This window comes from Thunnus albacares, chromosome 5 (assembly GCF_914725855.1).
Source record: "Thunnus albacares chromosome 5, fThuAlb1.1, whole genome shotgun sequence".
NCBI classification, from domain to species: domain Eukaryota; kingdom Metazoa; phylum Chordata; class Actinopteri; order Scombriformes; family Scombridae; genus Thunnus; species Thunnus albacares.
In genome coordinates this window covers 30720820-30734985 of record NC_058110.1, presented here as the reverse complement: position 1 = coordinate 30734985, position 14166 = coordinate 30720820, and the positions used below count along the sequence as shown (strand labels likewise).

Sequence of the window (14166 nt, the reverse complement as noted above, 5' to 3'; positions counted from 1 at the left end):
AAGCATAATATGTTCCCTTTTAAAGTAATAAAGGATCTTAAAATCTATTCTATATTTCACTGGTAACCAGTGGAGGGAGGCCAGTATCGGGGAGATGTGGTCTCTCTTGGTACCAGTGAGGAGTCTCATTGCTGCATTTTGAACCAGCTGCAGGTGAGACTGAGAAGACTGACCGACTTCCAAATAACAGGAGTTGCAGAAGTTGAGACCCGAGGTAAACAAAGCATGTAAAACGGTGTCCAGATGTCCAAGAGAAAGAAAATGTTTGAGGAGCATTTAAATAACATCTCTAACTGCAGAATACACCCCAAGACTGTTTCCAGTAACATCCTCTTAAAACAATGTTACTCTAAAGCTGAATTGGAAATTATTGTTATACATTGTGAGTTAAATAGTGGAAATACTGTGTTCACATTACAAAGTTCTGCCTGAGCCCTCTGCATAGGTACTCCCATTACTGATGTCAGTCTGAGTGACATTGTCAAAGGGCGTTGCACCAACTAAGTCATAAAACTGCGCATGTATATCTAAACTTGATCATCATCATTATTATCTAAGGGATGTAGCTAACACCTCAGAGAAAGCTGTAGACTAGCTGGTGAACATAGTGGAGCATTTAGCAGCTAAAGAGCCAGATATTTCCCTCAGGAGTTGGTAGAGAGCAAAAACAGAGCGAAAAGAGAGTGAATATTGGACTTACATTCACCAGGTGGACAGAAACACAACTCTGTAACTGCTGGATGTGGAAATAAGCAACTGTTTGTCAACAAGTTCAACGGATCAACTTAAAAGATGATAATGTCAGTGTTGTGTTCACTACTTTATTCTGCTGCCCCAAGAGGCCAAAAGATTAGTTAATGCAGGTTTAAAGGTTCTATATGTAAGAGTTATGACGCAACTTACAATTTATTAATCATGCCAGTGAGTGAACAGGTTGTAACTGTACTTAAAAAATGAGAGCTTCTCCGACTTTGGTATATCAGCCTGTGGACTGATTTCTATGCAAGGGACCTGGGCCGGATTTTCCGACTAACTAGAAGAAAAGCATCTATGGTGTATAAGACCGGCGTGACCTGAGTTCAGCTCCCTCTTTTCCTTCAGCGTGTTATACAGTAACCTGATGCCAGGTGGACTTCTCAGATGGTTTATTAGACAGAACCATCTGAGAAGTCGTCCAAGGAAACTATTTGGAAACGGGCAGGCACTTTCAAAAAACATACTTGGCAGGAGATTGGATGAACCATCTGTGTATCACCATCTATCACCATCTTACCTTGCGAGGCAGCTGGATTCACAATGCCGATTGGTCCGAACCACCGGTACTGCGGACACAAGCTCATAACTTGAAGCCTGACATGATAGATTCTAGCATGATCTTGCGAATCCAGCTGCCTCGCAAGGTAAGTGATGGAGTCAACTGTGAAGGAAAAAAGACAAATTCTACTCATTGTCCTGCCGGTGAGGTCCATCTCTGTCCTTCCTGCCAAGCCGGTCACATCATGGATTACAACCTCCAGCAACCACCTGTCAATAAAGAGAAGTTTTCCTAATGATCAGTTTGCTTTTCTCTCCACTGAGCATTCAGCAGCTGTTTCTGTAGAGTCACTCCTGTTCTCCTCATACGTTATCACAAGCAGGGATAAATTCTCGTCTCAAGTTGGCACAACAGTCCATCCATGCTCTCTCTCCACTTCTTTGTGGCCTCCAGACTTCTCAATCATCAGTGTGAGTTAGTGGAGGTTTTTTCTCTGCATGTGGCATGAGTCAGATTCACAATCAGAATGTTTTGATGTTTTCCACTGACACAAGCCACAAGTCTGAGAGCATGAGTTGGTTTGAATCCCTTTAAATCTCATAACTTGACAGACTGCAGAGTTATAAGCTCTGAGATGAAGCACAGAGTTTTCATGCAAGACTGCAGGAAGTTACTGCTACAGGTCAACAAAGACACTAACTGCCATGAAACCACAGCATGTCGTTTTCACTTTTTGCCATTTTTAATTTAAAAATTGCTGAAATGATTATTCCATTACTACAATTTTAAATTCTTATACCTAAATGACCAAATGTTATTTTTCATGTCCTCCAGAAGACGCATGAGTGTCTTCTGATCTGCTACCTCTTTAATTAAATGTCTGACGCAGTATAGGAAACAAAAACTACTCTGTTGTTAGAAAGATATAAAAGAAGTAACGCTGGCTGAAATGTGTGAGAGCGATGAATGTGTGAAAATAGTAACTTCTGCTTTCACGTGTGAACATGAACTTACTGTCATTTGAACAAACAATGCTGCTGCTGTTTCTCTGCAGACTTCAGAGGTGTGATGTCTGACCTGTTCAGACCTCAGTGTGAAGTGTTCACATTACTGGACAGTTGAGTCACAAACTGACTGATAAAACAGCATAATGTTTATAGGTGTGTGTGTCTGTATGCATGCATGTAGTCTTTATGAGTATGTACAGTATGTATGTTTGTCTATGTGTGTCTGTTCCTCTATCTGTGTGTACATGTCCGTGTGCATGTGAGTGTGCACAAGTACATGATCAGTGATCGCGGTTTGGTTTTGTTTCAGCTAATGTTTCAGACGTCGCCCTCATGTGGCCAAATTAGATCATTACATCATGAAAACCAAACCAAACTTTTACTTTTTTGAACTTTCAGGGAACAAAACTACAATCATTTAAAACTGACCAAAGTTTGTTTTTATTTCACATGTCTGCAGGAGTGTGGAGGTCCAATCAGAGTGCAGAGACTGACAGGAGGCTGAACCAATCAGAGGAGGGGGACAGCTCTGTGTAGGAACAATAAACATCAGCTTGTTATTGCTGTTAAATAATGTTTGGTGAAGGTTTGATGCCCTGAAAGAACAACTGAAAGAGTTCATTCTACAATCTAAAAGCTAAAGCTCAAATTTATATTTCTCAAACTCAACATGGAGATAAAATTCACAAACAGCTTTTACAGTACATTTGTTAGTTTTTCGGGTTTCAATAAAAATAAACATCATAAATACCAACTGAAATCACATTTAATTATCCCTGTTTGCAGTCAAAAATAATGGCAACATGTTTATTAAAATATATTAGTAGTTTTGTATTATTAGAATGAGGAAAAAAGGAGGAAATATCAGAAATGCTCCTTTTTGTCCAGTCAGCTTGGGGTCGTATCAGTGTTTGATTGACATTAGCTGGCAGTCTACTGGTGTTACACCATAAAGAACAGAGACAAAGGAAACTGCTGTAGCTACAAGTCATGGAAAGACAAGTGAGTCACTAACAGGGATTTCTTTTTCTGTCCTTTAAAATTGAATTGTCATATAAATAAAAACTGCATGAAAATATTAAATGTTGTTGGTTGCACCTCAGTTTTACCTAAGTCAGCTGAAAGTAACTGAAAATTCTCACAGTGAATAAAGCCTTAAATGTTGTTACTGATTAGGAGGTTATTTTGAGGAGGTAACAAATACTGGTAATGAACTACATATTAAGGTGACTCTGATCACCATGTTTAAACACAGAAACTTTTGGAAAAACTTGTGCATATTTAGCACTCACCAACTCTAAATAAATAAAGAGAAACAGACAGTGAACATACTCACTTAGGAAGAAGAAGCAGATCAAAGCGTGGCAGACTTTCATGTTGAGGCTCTGATGGTTTCATTCTGCCTCTCTTCTTCACTGGCAAATCAGAAACTTCTCACTTCTATAAATGATGGACTCCCTCCTCCAAACAAACAAACACACAGCTCTGCTTTCCTTCCCTCACCATCAGTCTCTCTTTCCACTGCATAGTCCGAGTCTATCTGCCATTCAAGGTTTTAGAGATGCAATGATTCAAACTACAATAAAATTGTTTTGGTCATTATGTTGAGCAAAAATGCCAAACATTTGCTAGTTGCAGCTTCTCAAATGAATTTCTTTATATTTTGGACTGTTGATTGGACAAAACAAGACATTTGAAGACGTCACCAGTGAATCTTAGAGATTATAATGAGACCGACAAGATTTTGTTCTCATATTTCCTTTGGTATAGAAAACATCCTCCACCATCCAACTGTTCACCCATTCAATACACCCTTGACTACAGTACGGCTGAATTATGTAACAGCGACGGTTGAATGCAACGCACAAGTCCAGTTTGATGAAATATATAAAAGTGATAAAGTGATAAGTGCAGGGATTAAAAGAAGGGATATGAAATGTAAAGTCTAGTTTGATAACAGTTCTCATGTGTCTCGTGACCAGGACTGTGACTCCACCGGCGACAAGAATATTCAAATAGTCCAGTGAATAAGAAATTAAATATGTACCACATCAGATGTTCTGTGAGCTAATGCCACCACGATCACTATAGTTTTCTTTTCAGGAGTTTGCTGAAATAAATTACTGTGTGTTGCTTTCCCACATCTTTTATGTCTACCTGTGAGCCAGAACTGCACAAGAAAAGGTGCGCAGGAGTTGTTCAATTTCACCTAAAGTTATTTAGTTTCCAGAGCTTGGTTTAGAAATTGTTTATTAGCATCCGTGACACCACATTGTTTTATAAATTAAGCATGCACATTTAGTTTACATAGTTTTGTCATGTTACTAGTTTGTTTATGTTATATTAATTCATTTTTCTTTGACAAGTTTGCCTTTCTGTTTTTTTCTGGTATGTCACCTTTGACATCACGGCAAGCAGCTAGTTAGCATGGCTAGCATTGTTAATATAATTGTGCCATACTGTGTGTGCGCCCCCCGCTAGGCCTAACCACTCAACTTAGGGGAAACACTGTGCAGGCAACCACAAACAAAAAACTATTATCTTGTATGTGTATACCCTTTGGTAGTCGCCAAGATATTATCTTGTGCGCCTATACTCTTGGGTAGAGGGGTATGACGCCATTGACAGGCGACCAAATGAAACGGACCGTTACCTTGATTAAAATTACAGATTTCTCTGGGTTTGAAAATTGTTGGAAACATTTGGGATAATGTAAGTACACAACTCAACAAAGTATATAACATAGGTCTAGTTGTTTTTAGACATTTTAATGCAGAATAGTTATATTTCATAGCTTTAATACAGGCTTAGCTAAAAACAGGAGATATGCATGTGGATAGTTTTGGTTTTATTTGACCTGACAGAGTTTTCTTTCCTAACTTTATTAATAACCAAAGTATAACTGCTAGCTAATTATAGGTGCAGTAGGAGGTGAATAAGAAGAATTACAGTGAACTGGAGGTGAACAAATTGCACAACATCATCACAAGCTTGCATCATTAGCAAACATTATGGAAGTCAGCAACATACAACATTTTATGTGACATTTTGTAAAGCAAAACTTTTTTTTGTTTATATCTGTTATTCAATACATACAAAAGAGGGATCCCAGGAGCTACAGTAATGATCTTCTCCTTCATAGACATCTAAAGACTGAACTTCCTGTTCCACCTCTACATTACTTTTTCTTTGTCTGTTTTCAATAAACCTTACAATAATTAACAAAAATAATTTATCTTAACTAAAATAACTTACTTTAATATACTTTAATAATAGTACTTTAATAATACTTTAATACTGTACTGTAAAACTGTACTTTAATACTTTAAAAAAAACAAAATTATTTAAGATAGGCTTAGCTAAAAACAGAAGTAGTAGAAGTAACTCTTAACCTGAAACAAACTGTCAGTATGAATGACTTCTTATAAGCTGTCACAGAGGAAAAAACTTTTTCTGTGTGAGTTATACACGTCCAGCGTGTTCACCTGTTGGCCACTGAGGAGTAAACAGTGTGTCAGCAGCATTGAAGCTACTGCTGAGATAAAGTAACATTGGAGTACGGAGGCTGTGAAACTTCTTTGGCATCAGTGTCCATCTCATTGTGTATGTGAGGCACAGAGTAGATAACATCATCAGCATGACCACGGTGGGCGCTGCTGGGTGAGGCGGCAGCACCGCTCGAAAAATCTACCTGAGTGTAGACGAGTTCATTCGAGTCGTCTTCAGTCTGGAAGAAAACAAAGAGCTAGAGGTTTATAACTAATTGACTGTTTTAGTCTTGATAGCAACTCAAAACTTCACTCTTACACTGTGTAGTGTCCCCAAAATCACTTGCTGGTTATACTACAACACTTAGTTTGGAAAAAAAGAGTTAGAGGTTATTGAATATTGTTTGAAGTATCGCTTTTCGTTGTTGCACTTTTTAGACGGTCCCTGTGCATTTGCCTCACAGCCGGCTGTACATAGAGAACAATGTTATTAGTCCAGCTCAGAGGACGCTTGTTTTGGTGAAAATAAGGTTGTAGCTCATTGTCTACCTTACTACGGCATTTGTGTTTTAACAATGTTTCGCTTGTTGTCATAATGTCCTCTGGAAACACTTCCGTTGTTGTTTTCTGTTATGTGTTGTGTTATTTGCAGCGTGTTTTCTAAATGCTGTGTATGTGTTGTCAAATTGATGACGATGTATTATTAATTTGCTAGTGTTTTGTCTATTTGCATGTGTTTTCTCAAGTTGCAGCATCTCAAGACCCAAGCCAAGTCCCTGTGTTTTGCTTGTCAACTGCTGAGTAAAGCGAAGATTAACACTGAAGTTACTGTAGCTACAACTTCGACCCTGAAGAAGAAAAAGTCTCCACTGTGCCTCCCGACCATGATGTGGACGCTGGTGCAGGAATGGTTAACACTACTGTTTTCTGACAACAAAGCTAAAATCCCGCCATAGTTTTTTCTTACTTTGTTCAGAGGACGGGATGCTGTGGCAGCAGTGAAGCTGTAGTCATCTGAGGTCTCGACTCCACTTGGTTTGGTGAATTTGGCAGAGTAAGTTGAAGAGATTTCCACAGGAGGAGATCTGCTCTGTCTGCCCTCCTCTCCGATCTCCTCATACACTCGGTTGGCCTGCAGCAGTAGAAGAAGAGGAGGGGTTTGGTTTGTATTAATATCAGCTTGTTTCACAAATACTAACGGTGCTCAAATGTCACATATTCACTCAAACTCACCCATGTGACATCAGCATATTCTGTTTCCACAGGATGTTCTGAAAAACGTGCAGTTTAGAAGATTAAGTAAACTGTTAAAACATCAGTCAAAGAGACACTTTAGTCCTTTCTGACCAAAATGTTCCAAACTACTGTTGCCCATTCCTGTTTGAGCATCTGAAGAATTGTGAAGATTAGGCAAATTAGACTGATGACAGATTAAAAAAACAACAGTGGCATGTTTCACACATAAAGACACAGTCACTGCTTTGTTCTGTGAGTTGGATGGAATGAATGGATGAAAAGGAGACTGAACACTGAATACTGTATATTTTGTTTGTTTTTCAGCTATTTGCTCCTTTAAGCCACTTGTCCATAACTAGGAGTAGCTAGAAAGATAGCTTTTATAGTTAGCTAGAGCTTGCCAACCCAAACTTTAAAGGTCGGTTCAGCACAAATGTGAGGCAAATTTACACCTGAGTTCAAATTTCACGTAGTTTGTGAGAATATTTGTTTCAAATGTAAAAGCTTGTTTGAGGCAAATCAACAGGTGAGACTGTTTTTTATATTTATTAGAAATGGTTTTAGATGTTCACCTTTGGGTTTAGAGGCTCTTTTCTTGCAGAATATCAGCACAGCCACAGAGAACAGGAGCACTACGATGACCAGAATCAGACAAACGAACAGCAGCACACCTGTTTTAGTTTGAACAGTACAACAGGTTTATGGTCTACACTGACACTTGTTGTTCAGTTTTACATTGTATTTGCAGTAACAGTAAAAAGTTTGGATTTTCTACATTGTAGAACAATACTGGAAACATCAAAACTATGAAATAACACATATGGAATTATGCAGCAAACAAAGAAAGTGTAATCAAAGAAAAATATGTGTTAAATTTTAGATTCCTCAAAAAAGCCATCTTTTGCTTTGATGAAAACTTTACACACTCTTTATTCTCTCAGCCAGCTTCATAAGGGAGACACCTGAGATGCTTTTTTCCCCCTTCACTCCGCGGTCCAACTCATCCCAAACCATCTCAACTGTGTTCAGGTCGGGTGATTGCGGAGACCAGATTATCTGATGCAGCACTCAGGAGCTTCAAGGTGGGAACCACACATGCAGATATCATCCATTCACCTTCTCTGCATCTCACAAAGACACAGCAGTTGGAACCAAACTTCTCATATTTGGACTCAGACCAAAGTACAGATTTCCACTGGTCTAATGTCCATTCCTTGTGTTTCTGGCTCTAATCAGAGGTGCTGTTAATTGGCGATTAATTAGGCTAGTAATTAAAAAAATTATCCTCTGCAGCAGATGTTTTCCTTTCCTGAGGTCCTCATGAGAGCAATTTTCTGGATTGACTGACCTTCATGTCTTAAAGTAATGATGGACTGTTGTTTCTGTTTACTTAGTTTAATGATTCTTGTCATAATACAGATTAATACAGTAGTTGAATAGGGCCATTTGCTGTATACCAAAACTACCTCGGCACAACACAACTGATGGTCTCAAATGTATTAAAAAGGCAAGAAATTCCACCAATTAACTTTTGACGAGGCTCACCTGTTTATTGAAAACAATTCCAGCCTCATGAAGCTGGTTAAGATATCACCAAGAGTGAGCAAAGCTGTCATCAAGGCAAACAATGGCAACTGTGAGGAACCTAAAATATGAAATACATTTTTTTTTAACACTTTTTGTTTACTACATAATTTCATATGTGTTATTTCATAGTTTTGATGTTTCCAGTATTGTTCTACAATGTAGAAAATAGTGAAAAAAAGAAAAAACCCTTGAATGAGCAGGTGTGTCCAAACCTTTGACTTGTACTGTGGTACCCAGCAGCATGCTAACTAATAGCATCACCTGGATAATTGCAGTATTACCAAACAAGATTTACTACTACCATTATAACAACATTATGTTCATACATGCAAACAAACAAATTCATGTACTTGCACATATGACATTATACTCAGTCACAGAAAATCTTTCTGATTGTCTTGCAGGTGTTGGTTAAAGAGTATGTACACCCTCGACTTCTGCCTGGCTGCTTCATGCCAGAATGTTTAAAAATGTGATGTAGAGAGTGAAGTGGAGGTTTGGCAATGTGGTACGTGCAGGGGGACAAGAGACAGATTTACACACTGACCATCACACTGGCCTAGACATGCTGAAAACTCACAAGGTTTAGCAGCTTTGGAGGGTTTTATTTTTGCCAACAATGTGTGTACTGATGGAAAAAATTACCTGTAACTTATCTAGGAGAGTCCTCTGTCTCTGTGAGTAAAAGTAAAGTTCCAAAGGTAAATGTACCTGAACCTCCAGCTGTTGTTTTATTTTGCTGCTGTTCAGACTGGTTGGTGGTTTTAGCAGAAGATGATGAAGTTGTGGAGCTTCTTCTGAAACTCTGTGTTGTTGTTGGTGTGGAGGCTGATTGGACTGATGTTAAAGAAGGTCTGAGAGTCACTTTTGGTTTTGAAATGGATGGAGCTGTTAACAACAAAAAAAGAAACAAGAACACAGTGATAGAAAATAAATCCTGATGAGAGAAATAAAATGGTCCTTTAGCTGATCAGCTGCTTAAAAAAAATTAAATGAAATAGTCAGTTTATTATTTTTATTATTAAAAACACGGATGCAGTAAATGGACACTTACTGTATCAATCTATCCAGTTTGTTAGACCAAATATCAGGTTATTAAAATATCAGCTACATTCAGAAAAATGTGAAAACTTTTCCTCTGACCTCCAGAAACATGAAAAAACATTTTCATGACTTTCAGTAGAAACTCACCATTTGTGACGATGATCTTAAACTCCTCGTATGGATCTCGTGAGAAATGTTTGTCCAAACCACACCTGTAACGTCCAGAGTCAGATTTGGTCAGCTGTGTGATGGTCACATGCAGACGTCTTCCTGCACGTGTGTTTTTATATTCCATGATGTATCTGCCTCTTTGAGCTCTAATATAATACATTTCCAGAATGTATTTTTCACATTCGTCCTTACAGAAGTACGTCCTTTCTCCAGTGTTGGTAAAGGGACATATAACTGTGATACTTTGTCCTTCAGTTCTTGTAAAAATGGGGATTTCTGCATTGATGAGACCAATGTTTCCATCCTGAAGTGCTGTTGAAAAAAAAAAAAAATCAATAGTCAATAGTTCACATTTACACTGATCCACAGAGTCATGCTGGGAGCTGCCCAGTTCAACCAGTTTGTGATTTAACTTTATTTAGTCTCTGTCAGGAAGGACTCGATGGATGCAGCATAAATTCTCTCATTTTTCCAATAATTTGGTTTGATTCCATTTGAATGTTTTAAATTACATCTTTGTCATTAATTTGTTTTCTTTTAGCTTCTGTCTTTTATTTCCCTGATGTCATTTTATGAAGTTTTGTGTTTCTTTTACATTTTGTCTTGATACCTTTTATGTTTTATGTAAAGCACTTTGAATTGTCTTGTTGTTGAAATGTGCTACACAGATAAACTTGCCTTGCCTGTATAATCACTTTCCTTTTGTTTCAGTAAAAGAGGGACTGATCTACATAAAACATTCCCACAAACAGCTTTTACAACTAATGTGAACATGTTATATTGTTAGTCGTTTTGCATTATTAGAATGAAGAAAAACGAGGAAAATATTAGAAATGCTCCTTTTTATCCCTTTTTAGCTTGGGGGTTGATCTGTGTTTGATTGACATTAGCTGGGAGTCCACTGGTGTTACACCTACAGAACAGAAACAAAGTACACAAAGTCATGGATAGACAGACAGCAATCTTGCCTGCTAACTGATGTTAGGGGTGCACTTTTCCTCAGTTTGTTTGGTGGCTCATTCAACAAGCTGAGGTGCAAAACAAGACGTGTGTTCATGTTTGTAAGTTAGATAAGAAGGAAACTTAATGTTAGTTGTTGCTCAGAGTCAGTTGCTCCTTGTGGCACCTCATAGTTTCATTCAAGATTTATTTGCTGAATTGAAAGAAGGACTCCAGCTGGGCAATATATCAATATTATATCAATATCACGAAATAAAACTAGATATCATCTTAGATTCTGGATATTGTAATATTGTGATATGGCGTAAGTGTTGTCTTTTCCTGGTTTTAAAGGCTGCATTGCAGTGAAGTGATGTCATTTTCTAAACTTAACAAGTTTATTCTAGCTGTTCCATTATTTGCTTTCACCCACTTAGTTATTATATCCACATTACTGATGATTATTTATCAAAAATCTCATTGTGTAAATATGTTGTGAAAGCACCATTAGTCATCCCTACAATATTGCCACTATATCAATATCAAGGCATTTGGTCAAAAGTATCATGATATTTGATTTTATTGATGTTGTTCAGCCCTACTCCAGCTGAAGAAGTGGATGATGGAACAATATTTAATTGAAATCATGTAAACTTGTAGGCGTCATCATGAAATCAAATACATTAAAATTTAAATTTCTCCCTTTTTCCCTGACTTTTTTCTCAAAAGAGAAATTTACAGAGCAGATGTTTATGCTGTAGCATAATGCAATTTAATTTCAGTTGTACTTTAATCTGATATTGATCTACTTTAATTACTCCTCACTTCTCAAATTGATGCGGTTGTTTTCCCAAAAACAATGACTCCACAAGGGCAGATGGATGTAAAAACTGTTCAAAGCAAATTCACTTTTTGATTTGTTTCCTTGAATTTTCATTTGAAAATAACTGAAATTGTGGACATTTACCTGTTAAACTAAAAGGTTGTTTTTTTTTTGTCTTTTCATAAGGTTAACCCCTTCTGTCAGGGTGAACATAACTGTTTATCTCCTTATTGTAACAACTTCCAAGTGCTGCACCAGAAATTAAAGAACAAAATAAATAAATACCCACGTAGGATCAACAATATTAAATATTAGCCATTAACTAAAGGTTTGCCTCCTACATTAGTCCCTAACTAAGCAAATAATATCTGCCAATGTAAAAGCTCTATATTCAAATCAACATTTTAGTTTGTCCAGATCACTGATCCAAATCATTTTCATGTGTTCATTTCTCTTAAACACTTTCACACAGCTGGAGGTAAAAGGAATAAAATACAACTAAATGAAACGCATCACCAAACACATCCTGTTTCAACACACAAGGGAAGAACCTCTGATCTAAATTTAACATTTTTTTTTTTTACGTCTTTTCTTATGAATCTGTGGTTTGTAACATTTATCTTCTCAACATTTTCTCTGACATTCAATTAACATTAGATCTCATATTGTAGTAACATTTTCTCTCTTGTTTTGAAACAGACAATCTTATTAATTGCTGTTGACTGCTGTTAATTGCATCGTCAAAAGTTCAACTCTGGTTAATGGAAACTTTTTCTTATGAATCACAAACTATAATATGATGTCAAAATGAAAAAGTACAAAAGAACTGCATATCATTTACAGAAATTAGAATACAAATTGGTAAATTGTTTTTCTGTTTAACAACCAGAGTTTTTTCCACATTCCATTATTTACTGGTTGAATTTTTTTCTCAGCTCCAAGAAGGCTAACAGAATGGTTCAACTACCATCAAATGGACAAAAAAAAAGCTGTATTCACACACTCTGTGGTCTTGAAATGCTGATTCACTTTGGCTGCTACTCGTGTTTCGCTGGTACTCTGTATGACGTAATATTGATTTTGCAAAATGTACCAAGAAGGTCATTTCAAATGCAGTTACGCAAAAAGAGTCAGGCTGAAGCAATAGAACACACACTTTATTATAAGTATGGTCAAAAAAATACTAGGGCTGTAGTCTCCTGGTCAACTGGTCGATTAGTTGGTCGATATGCTCTTGTCCGCCCAAATTCTCATTGGTCAAATAATCACTGTGTAACTTACATTGGGAGAAAAGTGCTACAACAATAGCTTTCAAGGATTAATCCATTACTTCCTGTGGCAGGAGGGACAGACTTACAAATTACCTGTGAAAACTACCCGGGGGTGTATCCAAAACACTCCTGTTGTCTTCACAACTTTGAACTTACCCAACATAACTGCTAGGAGACTGCTAGGTCTAACTGTACTCAACGTTTACTGACCATTTACTGAATCAGTGTTTCTCCTATAATTATAACAACAAGAACCCACACCAGGCCAAACAAATATTTTTTATTGCCAAAAATAACGTCAAATATCCATTCATTCGGAAATCAACAGAGTTTGGGAGCCTCCGTGCAGTGCTGTTCTGAAACGTGAGTTGTGTTACCTAGGAAACTATTAGTAGCATAACTCCATTAAGGAATAGCACATTGCATAATATGTTTGCGTAGCAAGTGGGAAAGAACAATCGGCAGGAAAGTGACGGTGGATGTGAGCGGAGCAGAGGAAAGGGTTAGTAGTAAGTTGTCAGTCTGGAGTAAATGTACAGTACAGACTACAGTGTAACAGTTAATAAATGCTAAAAAGTCACGTCTGTTGTTTCCCCACATGCTGGAAAAGTGAAGGGGGTTAGCTCCATAGTTATCAAAACAGAGAAATAGAGAACAGAAAAAATGTGTGGCTGCTGAGTTCACTGTGCACTGTGTCCTGTTACATCAACCCCCCCAATTTTCAGGCACACACCCGTTAGCCCACTGGCCAAGACGCATGCTACATAACCACAACATCCACGGTTTGATTCTGGCTGTGAACCTTTATTGCATGTCACCACCTAGTCTCTCTCTCTCCCCCTTATTTCCTGTCTACTCTCTACTGTTGCTGTAATAAAGGCTTACAGTTACAGACTGTCAACTGAGATGAACATGCAATAATAAATAAATCAGTTACTGAAAATTCTCAGTGAGTAAACCCTTCAATGTTACTGATTAAAAGATTATTTTGAGGAAGTAACAAGTACTGGTAAGGATTTACATTTTAAAGTGACTCTGGTCATCATGTTTAATCACAGAAACATGAGAAACTGCTAATTTGTCACCCACCAACTCTAAATAAATAAAGAATATTACGTAATAAAGAGAAACACAGAAATAGAAAGTGAATGTACTCACTGAGGAAGAAGAAGATCAAAGTGTGATGAACTTTCATGTTGAGGCTCTGATAGTTTAATTCGGCCTCTCTTCCTTCTTCACTGGCAAACCAGGAACTTCTCACTTCTCTAAATGATGGAGTCCCTCCCCCAAACACACACACACACACACACACACACACACACACACACACACACACACACACACA

The 14166-nt window shown here is 37.6% G+C and overlaps 2 protein-coding genes and 1 long non-coding RNA gene across 5 annotated transcripts in view; 1 reads left to right on the top strand and 2 right to left on the bottom strand.

The window, feature by feature from the left end:
- LOC122982006 (CDK5 and ABL1 enzyme substrate 2-like) overlaps positions 1 to 2975 on the top strand; it is a 49799-nt gene extending 46824 nt beyond the window's left edge. For both annotated transcript variants that reach the window (XM_044350942.1, XM_044350938.1), the window contains one exon: positions 2723 to 2975. In XM_044350942.1, coding sequence (XP_044206877.1) covers positions 2723 to 2799 — 77 coding nt within the window. In that variant the 3' untranslated portion in view covers positions 2800 to 2975. The remainder of the gene's footprint in view (positions 1 to 2722) is intronic.
- Positions 1 to 14166, bottom strand: part of LOC122982002 — a 22028-nt gene extending 7862 nt beyond the window's left edge. Inside the window, exons 1-7 of one of the 2 annotated variants that reach the window (XM_044350929.1) lie at positions 13980 to 14166; positions 9765 to 10100; positions 9285 to 9461; positions 7559 to 7657; positions 6984 to 7021; positions 6718 to 6882; positions 5598 to 5989 (exon numbers count right to left, since the gene is read on the bottom strand). In XM_044350929.1, the coding sequence (XP_044206864.1) occupies positions 5792 to 5989; positions 6718 to 6882; positions 6984 to 7021; positions 7559 to 7657; positions 9285 to 9461; positions 9765 to 10100; positions 13980 to 14016 (1050 nt within the window). In that variant the 5' untranslated portion in view covers positions 14017 to 14166 and the 3' untranslated portion in view covers positions 5598 to 5791. Of the gene's footprint in view, positions 1 to 5597; positions 5990 to 6717; positions 6883 to 6983; positions 7022 to 7558; positions 7658 to 9284; positions 9462 to 9764; positions 10101 to 13979 lie in introns of those variants that run through there. The other variant, XM_044350928.1, reaches the window with a different exon arrangement.
- Positions 2680 to 3982, bottom strand: LOC122982007. Its single transcript, XR_006403370.1, has 2 exons — positions 3599 to 3982; positions 2680 to 2791 (listed from the first exon to the last, which is right to left on the bottom strand). It is a non-coding gene; the product is annotated as an uncharacterized LOC122982007 (long non-coding RNA).